General features: G+C 39.7%; 1 protein-coding gene across 4 annotated transcripts in view; it reads left to right on the top strand.

Moving 5' to 3' along the window:
• Nucleotides 1–3,978: 3,978 nt before the first annotated feature.
• ZFAND1 (zinc finger AN1-type containing 1) overlaps nt 3,979–9,390 on the top strand; it is a 30,813-nt gene continuing 25,401 nt past the window's right edge. For 2 of the 4 annotated variants that reach the window (XM_024345204.3, XM_009455554.4), the window contains exons 1-3: nt 3,985–4,095; nt 6,947–6,989; nt 7,896–7,935. In XM_024345204.3, the coding sequence (XP_024200972.1) occupies nt 4,041–4,095; nt 6,947–6,989; nt 7,896–7,935 (138 nt within the window). In that variant the 5' untranslated portion in view covers nt 3,985–4,040. Of the gene's footprint in view, nt 4,096–6,946; nt 6,990–7,895; nt 7,936–9,390 lie in introns of all 4 variants that reach the window. The other 2 variants (XM_003311788.6, XM_054656846.2) reach the window with 2 other exon arrangements.

Genomic DNA, 9,390 nt, shown 5'->3' with positions numbered 1-9,390 from the left:
TTTTGAGTCTCTCTCTTTAGACCAGGCTGGAGTGCAATGTCATGATCTCGGCTCACTGCAACCTCCACCTCCTGGGTTCAAGCGATTCTCCCATGTCAGCCTCCCGAGTAGCTGGGATTACAGGCACTCGCCATCATGCCCGGCTAATTTTTTTTTGTATTTTAGTAGAGACAGGGTTTCACCATGTTGGCCGGGCTGGTCTTGAACTCCTGACCTCAGGTGATAAGCCCGCCTCTACTTCCCAAAGTGCTGGGATTACAGGCATGAGCCACTGCACCCAGCCTAAATTTGTATTGTTTTAAGCCACTAGGTTGATGCTAATTTGTTAAAGCAACAATAAGAAATCAGTACATAGAACAAAGGACCTGATCCAATTTGGGGCAGATCCTAGATACCTCTTTTGAGAGCTGAAGGATGAGGAGGAGATAACCAGGCAAATGTGGGGAAAGAAGAAAGCATTCTAGACTATAGACTGGTCCCTGAGGTTGGGCAGGGGGACAACTGGTAAGTCCAAATAATTAAGAGGTCAGTGGGGACATGAAAGGAGAGAGTAGTTTTAGATGTGGGAGGGAGCCAGGAGCTGAGTCATTTTTATAAGCCATTCTATAGAATGGGGATAATAGTATCTAAAAGTGTTGTTGTGAAGATTAAATAAAATAATCCTTTTAAGTGCCTGGTACATAGTAAGTAATAATAAGAATTGCAGCTGTTATTATTAAAGTTTGAATTTAGATTTGATTTTGAACATGATATGCAAGATAAACTCATATCCAGAAAGGAAAAATGATTCTGTCATGTGAACTATGGAATATCTCACTTTTTATTTGTTTTATTCATTGCTTGTATATTAGTCAGATATTGCCATGATGATTCTGTGTAACAAAACATCCCGAAACCTCAGGACATACAACAAAAGGATTTATATTCATGCTCACAGACCTGCAGGTCTAATGAGATCTCACTGGGCTAGAAAAGACTTGGCTTGGTAGCTCTTGTTCAGTCTGGATTGACTGAACTTACTTCCAGTCTGTGGGCTGGGTTCAGGTGTATTCCACATGTGTTCATTCTAGGGCCCAGATTGAAGGGCAGTAGCTACTTGCCCCATGCTCCTCTCATGATGGAGCACTAGAGCACAAGGGCCAAGCCAAACCTCATGTAAGGCCTCTACTTGGGTCAAATTGGCCAATGTTCTACAGGCCAAGGAAAGTTACATGGCCAAGCTCAAAATTAAGGAGGTGGTAAAGTACACTCTGCCCTCAATGGGATGGAAAGAGAGATATTTGCTGACCCATAATTCAAAGTCACACCTGCTAGTTCATAACACTTTGTAAATTTCATATTAAGGGATAATAACCTCAATTAACAACTATGTTCTATTTTATCCACATTTATTAATATTATATTTAGCAGAAATTTTTCATATGAGAGATTTAAAATCTATACATAATAATATAACTTATAGTGAATGATCACTATAATATGGAATTTTAATATAAACATCACGGCCTTCTTTTCAAATGTATGACAACACATGAGGCATTTTTCCCCTCTTAATTTTAATTTTTAAATGTCATTCTTCAGCAATCATAACTTTTTTTTAAAGGGTGGTCACAGTCACTGAGGATAACTACAGAGACTAAGTTCTTTTTTTTTTTTTTTTTTTTTTGAGATGGAGTTTCTCTCTTGTTGCCCAGGCTGGAGTGCAATGGCTTTACCTCGGCTCATCGCAACCTCCTCAGGTTCAAGCGATTCTCGTGCCTCCGCCTCCTGAGTAGCTGGGTATTCAAGCACGTGCCACCACGCCTGGCTAATTTTTGTATTTTTAGTAGAAACGGGGTTTCTCAATGTTGGTCGGGCTGATCTTGAACTCCCGACCTCAGATGATCCACCCCCTCAGCCTCCCAAAGTGCTGGGATTACAGGTGTGAGCCACCGCGCCTGGCCTAAGAGACATTTCTGAGGGAGAATTGATAGTGTTTAATGGCTACTTCCATGAGAAGTAAGAAAGGAGAGGTGGAGAATAAATCCAAGATTGATTGATTGGTTGAATGAAACAAGTATGTGGTAGGCTGCCTTTGTTAGAAAGGGGATGATATGGTAGGAAATTATCCCATTTTGGGCTTAAGACACCATGACAAATGATGGCAGATAGATAGATCTATCAGACAGTTGGAAATAGTTACTTCATGTTTGGTAAAGTGTTCTCAGGGCTGAGAATATGGGTATGAGAGTCTTTAATATGGAAGCCATGGGAATTTCACTTGTATGAGGATGTAAATTGATAAATGGACAAAAGACATAAACATAGTGAAATAGATGTGTTCAAGCAGCACCTAGAGAAGAAATCAGCAAAGGAGACTAAATAGAGAAAGCAGAGGTAGCAACTGCAATCTTGGCTACGCTAATCATCTGATGTTCTATGAGGTGTCCAATAACTGAAAAAATAAAAACATATCCATAATAATTGGACTGATAAAACATATATTTGCCACCTATCTAGAACATTCCAAACACCTAGTAAAATTCCAGGAAACCTGTTATTGATTGATCTGATCAACTTAAACATAAAATCTAGGTAAGCCACTGATCCCTAGATCCAAGAATACCAAAAGTCTTTAGTACTTGCATTTTTTGTCCTGGTTCATCCACTAATGTGAGCCAATCATTTAATGTCTATGAACTGGTTTTCTCATCTTAATAAAAGAAAAGCTATGGAGGCTGGGATAGCCAGATGACATCTTATAAAGTTTCTCCAGAGACTCAAGCAATTCTGAGATGGAAATCTTAAATAGATTGGCTCAAGAGCAAATGCAGAAGAAATGATTCCCCTTTCCTAGTGTCACCCTTTGCCCTTCCTCAGTGATTATTGATTGGGAATCTCCAAAGGTATATAGGAGGCATCAAATACTTTTCTAGTTCCTGTCAGGAGTGCAGGTGATTGTCACCCATCCACGCTGAATGGTGCCTGGCATCACGTTGGTGGAATGGCATTCATATGTACCCCACCCAGAAGTACCTCTCCTTCAGTACCTTTGCAGTGGCTCACCAGGCACCTGATACTCCCCTACATTCCAGTGGAATCCCATAAGCTTTCTTCAGGTAGTTGTGCTAAATGAGTCTGGGTTCTCTGAGGAACTCTGTAAGGTTCAGTACACATTCAGGGACTCAGGAGTTAAGACTTTTTTTTTCCCCCTACCAGAATTTAAAAAAAAAAAAGGACAAAGATAAAGAAATATTAACTTTTTAAAAAGCCTGATGACTGTTTTGCAAGGGGCGTGTATGTTACACTACATAATCAAGTAACACTGGTTGAGGGATGGCTCAGGAATTGAATAACCCATGTCTGTCTCTTTTGCTTGATTATTGCAACACTGTGTGCCCGGCACTGTTCTGGTTCCTGGAGTTCTACTAACTTTTAAAAAAATAAATGTGAAGCCGTTGCTGATTTTCGTGGCCGTATGCAGGGAACCGCGGTAAGCAGTCGTCCAGAAAGGCAGGTGGGCATTTCTTTTTCATTTTCTTTTTTTATGTTTTGAGACGGAGTTTCGCTCTTCTTGCCCAGGCTGGAGTGCAATGGTCCAATTTTGGCTCACTGCGACCTCCGCCTCCCAGGTTCAAGCGTTTCTCCTGCCTCAGTCTCCCGAGTAGCTGGGATTACAGGCATGTGCCACCACGCCCGGCTAATTTTGCATTTTTAGTAGAGACGGGGGTTTCGCCACACTGGTCAGGCTGGTCTCGAACTCCTGACCTCAGGTGATCCGCCCGCCTCGGCCTCACAAGGTGCTGGGATTACAGGCGTGAGCCACCGCGCCCGGCTGCAGGTGGGTATTTCTTTAAGGACTAGGCGAGAGGCCTTCCGCTCCGAGAAGAACACTCACAGAACAGTGGCCTTTCCTGGTCACGGCGAATGCACAGCTGGTTTCCAGGCCCCGCCCCCACCTGTAGACTCCGCCTCTGGGTCCGCCACTCTCCCGTCAGGCGCCGCGCGCGCTCATTGCCCCGCCCCTCAGGCTTTGCCCCGCCCCTTACGGCGTCGGAGAGATGGCGGAGTTGGACATCGGGCAGCACTGCCAGGTGGAGCATTGCCGGCAGCGAGGTGATCCGGGAGCTTCCAGCCCCCATCCCCGGCCGCGGGAGACCAGGGCTCCGCTTTGGCTCCGCGGATGGTGGCGGCGGGTGAAGGGAGGCCACAAGGCTGGGCAGGGCCTGAGGAGCGGGGTGGGAGCGTTTCTTCTGGGGCTGCAGTGAGATCGGTTGGTGCGGGTTTTTTTTGGCCGTGAGCCTTTGAAATGACGTGTGGTCTCCTTGGAAGGAAGCCATGCAATTCCTGAAAACGTACCTTGCAGTGTTCATTTTGGTGTTCGAGTGTGCCGTGTCCGAGCAGTGCACGAAGCCCACTGCTGGATCGCGTGGCTCACACTTACTCTGCTGAGCGCGGGTATGGGGACGCGTAGGTTTGGTCTGGGACTGTTGTCTTTTGGCTTTGCCACTGCGACCTACGGCCAGCTACTTTCCCATACTTTTTTTTACTTATCTGTTACGTAGCTGTCAGGAGGAGTTGGGGGAGATCAACTCGCCCAACTAGTGTTCACGTGGATGTGTGTCCGGAAGAAGGCCCTTCCTTAGCTTTTATCAAATTCTCAAAGGCATCCTGATCCTCAGATTATTCCACCAAATGGTCATCATGCTCTCCCAGCTCTGTCATTCCCTGATTCTCATTATTATTGTTTGAACAAACATTTACAGATTATTGATTTTGGTGCTTGGACCACATAAGGGTGTAAACTACAGTCTTTTACACGGAAGACCTTTCCAACTAGTAAGCTGCATTTTAGAGAGAATTAGTTAATAATATGGCAATGGGCTCTCCCCATTGCACTGAGAGACCTTGGGATATACCTAGTCCAAGGTGATGTGGCATTGGCTTCAGGATGCCATACACCTGGAAAAGGCAAGTTTTTGAAGCATTAGAACCACACAGACTGCTCAGTCGTTGTTACTAGGTTTCACACACTACATAAGGTAGCAAACAGGTTTAATCTCCCCTTGGAACTTCAGTCATTGGTATCAAGTGCCTGAATTACCGTGTCAAAGACTCAGAGATTTAGCCCAGTTTCAGTGGAGTTCCATAATTGATTAGTGATTTCTACTGTGGGAATGCGTGATAGGACAGGTGACACAATCCCTTCTAGGTTCTTGTTACTTATAGCCCTCTATCTATCTATCTTTCACCACTGGCTGTAATAACAAGCCAGTGTGACTTTTTTCATGTGGAAGCTTAGCCATTTGGGTTTTGACTGTGAATTATGTGTGTCTATGCCTGATCCTTCGCTAGTGAGTCCAATATACATTATATGCCATTCATGACATAGTTCATTTTCCTTTCCAGCTATATATGTCTTTAGTGTCAATAACTGAGATGAGGCCAGGCCTATCTGTTTGGAACTAGTGGAAAGCAGTTAAGATTTAGACTACGTCAAGTGTATATCCTAAATTTTATCTACTTTCTGGAGGGATTGAAGGATGGTATCAGGTGCTGGGAAGTTGTCTTGACTTAACTCTTTCCCCTGGGTCCTTCTGGTTTGCATCTAATACTTGATTATTAAAAGTCTCAAAATATTAAGCATCTCCACCCAGTCACTGCAGTATTGTCCTTTTTTGTTTGTTTGTTTGTTTTGTTTTGAGATGGAGTCTGGCTCTGTCGCCCAGGATGGAGTGCAGTGGCGCGATCTCGGCCCTCTGCAACCTCTGCCTCCTGAGTTCAAGCGATTCTCCTGCCTCAGCCTCTTGAGTAGCTGGAATTACAGGCATGAACCACCACGCCCAGCTAATTTTTGTGTGTGTGTGTGGTTTTTTTTTGTTTTTTTTTTCAGTAGAGATGGGGTTTCGCCATGTTGGCCAGGCTGTTTTCAAACTCTTGACCTCAGGTGATCCGCCCCCCTCGGCCTACCAAAGTGCTGGGATTACAGGCTTAAGCCACTGCGCCTGGCCCCTTGCAGTATTGTTCTGAGTTGAGTATACTCAAAAGAAGTTAATTGTTGTATTATTCTTATTAATTATAGTTACTGTATTACTATTCTGATCTTTTATATATATCTCGTTTGGTTTCTGTAAGTACACTGTGAGGTCGGTGTGGCATACGGCATAGATACAGATATAGATACACATGCATACACATACATATATACACAGAAAGGATGTGCTTATATCTTTATATCTGTCTCTGTATCTACCTGTCTTTATCTTTCTATTTTTCTTACCCAATAAAAGAGCTTTGGTTTTGTATATGTTTATTTACATACATATATAGAAACACACACACATATACTTTATACTAACTGTACTATATATTACATCAAATTATATATATTTGAAATACCATAAATCTTATAGGTGTATATATAAATATAAATATATTTGAATATAGTCAAGCTTTGGCGATATATATATATGTTGTTCACACACATATATATTAGTACACAGATATAAATATATATATTTATTGGATATATATAAAAATATATATATCCAAAGTTTTACTGTTAAGTAACTTGCCTAGCATTGTTAGATTAGTAAGCAGTGGAATCAGAATTGAATCCCAGGTTTTTCACTCCAAATGCAGAATTTTTGCAGTATACAGTCATCAAAAACAACACCTAGTAAATCTGGGAAACAAAACAAAAAAGAAAAAGAAAACCACTAGAACTTATTTTTGTCTGACTTAGTAAAGTTACAAGTAACATCTATTAATACCTTATGTTAATCCAATTACTTTCTGTCACAGTTATTGAAGTTGTGATTAATTTTGTTAGAGTGGTTACATAGTGCTTGCTACACTAGGATATTAGTCAAAATGGGAAGTTTTTCCATAGAGGTTATCTTCTTGCTTAAGAAAACTAAATCAAAATCAGATACTGACCAGTATATACATTTTCTCTCAATTTTAGATTTTCTTCCATTTGTGTGTGATGATTGTTCAGGAATATTTTGGTAAGTTAAGTTTTTATGCAGGATTTGGGAGTAATTTTAGTGTTTATTAATATGAGGTTATTTCTGAAAAGTAGAATGATTTAAAATAATTGTTACTTTAGCCATTGATTATTGATATTCAGTATAGTTATAGACTCTGATTACTTCTCCATATATATGACTGATTTTTAAACTTCCAAAAGTGGGGTTATGTATGTGAATTTTATATAAAAATTATATTTTTGTCTTTTAATTACAAGGAGAAAATAATATTCACAATATAAAGAATATGGTAAAAATCCAGTTATAATTATTGGTCTTTATTTTAATTAATAAAATGAAAAGAGCCCAACCTATAAATGCCTTAAAATAGGAATCACAGCATTTGACTACATTACATGCCAAGTAAAACCTGGGAATTAATGAAGAATTTTGGAAAATGGATTTTCCTTACAGTTAAACTTTAAAATGTCAAGCATTTAAATTATATAATAGAGCACTGAAAGAATGAATTTTTTTCAGAATGAAATTCAGAATGATTTGTTGGAAGTAAATAAAAGTAATGTATATTTTTAAATTATTTGGAATTAGAGCACTTTTCACATTTTACTACTGATGATCTTTTAGAAATAAAAAGAGCTGAAAGATATGTTTATATTTTCATGCAACCTAAAGCATTCAAAGTAAACATAATTTAGGGTGGTGAATTGTTTTTACTCAATTGAAGTTGAACATTTGTGTTTTAAAACTTTTGAGACTATAGATGCTCCATCTTTATCTGACATTTCAGTTTTTTCTCATATTCAAAGTTATTAATGTAGTATGAGCATAATGTATCTTAAGTATACTGAACATTAAAATATCACAAATTACTGCAGTTATCTTTAAGTATGTTATTTAAATAAACACTTGCTATTATTATTTAAGCCTTGAACACAGAAGCAGGGAGTCTCATGGTTGTCCTGAGGTATGTTAATATTTTTCCAATCTGATAAAATGTATTCGTATTTATGTACTTTCATTCAGAATTTGATTAGATTTAAAGCCAGTCAGTATCACAGATTAAAGTTTGGCATACTAAACTGATTAGGTAAAGAGGCTTTTGCTTCATTTATATTGTTTTTCTTTGTTTGAAAGAAAAATTGTTTTACTTGGTATTTGTAAATTTTTATCGTCATAATTCTTATTCCTTAACATTTGTTTAGGTAGCCCACTTACAGTATAAGGCTATATATTTATTTATTTGTTTGTTTTGTTTTGTTTGAGATGGAGTTTTGCTCTTGTTGCCCAGGCTGGAGTGCAGTGGTACGATCTCGGCTCACTGCCACCTCCGCCTCCGGGGTTCAAGTGATTCTCCTGGCTCAGCCTCCCGAATAGCTGGGATTATAGGCACGTGCCACCACGCCCGACTAATTTTTGTATTTTAGTAGAGATGGGGTTTTACCATGTTGGCCAGGCTGGTCTCAAACTCCTGACCTCAGGTTATCCACCCGCCTTGGCCTCCAAAGTGTTGGGGTTACAGGTGTTAGCCACCGCGCCCGGCCAACGCTATATATTTATAAATATACACGTAAGTTAATGTCCTCCTTATATATTCCCTCCAGTTCACTGTGTCCTTCACTGTTGTGTTCATTTTCACTGATGCCTGCTGATAGGATCTGTGGTAGTAAATCATTCTGGCTCAGTCGACTTAAGACAACCAGGAAGAAACCTATAGTTTAATAAAATTCCTACCCTAATTTTGCACAAATCATAAGTTAAGAAAGGTCTGGCAAGTAGAAGTCAAAATATTACCCTTATTACTGGTAAAGATAAGTTGAATGATGAAGCTCAGCATAGAGCCAAATGGGTTTGCAAAGAATATCCAGAATTAGGCAGACTTGCCCAGCAGTCACAGCAGTACTGGACCAGGTTAGGCTATCTCCCTGAAGGCAGTTCAGTTCCAAGAGGAAGAGAGAAAGCTAAGCCCACCATGTTCAATGTGTTCTAACACTTTTCAGTGGACATTTATTCCTGCCCACCATTTACCAAGTGCTTTACCAAATATTTTCACATCTGTTCTCTCAGTTATAGAAAGTTATTAAAGTTACATGAGGTTCAGTTGAAATCTGATTCTTTCCAGTTTAAATGATCAGTCAAAATCTGACTCTTTGAAGTTTACGTGATCTATTTGAGGAAAATTTGAATTACCTAGCATGTTGATTTTATGCAGCATTAATTGGAGGAAATATTCAGTCATACAATAAAACTTACTGAAGTTTCTTGCAGTTTATAAATCTATCCTGTGTTTTCTTTTTTCTTAGGATATAATTTGATTCCTCTGAACGTGTCTCAGATAATTAGGTCTCATTAATTAAATACTGAAACATCATTAGGCCATTGCAACAAGTTCAAAAAGATACTTAAATTAATTCCAACAAGG

Source organism: Pan troglodytes, chromosome 7 (assembly GCF_028858775.2).
Source record: "Pan troglodytes isolate AG18354 chromosome 7, NHGRI_mPanTro3-v2.0_pri, whole genome shotgun sequence".
In the NCBI taxonomy this organism is placed as follows: Eukaryota; Metazoa; Chordata; class Mammalia; order Primates; family Hominidae; genus Pan; species Pan troglodytes.
Note: the sequence above shows the minus strand (reverse complement) of the source record. Positions and strands in the feature narration are given on the sequence as shown.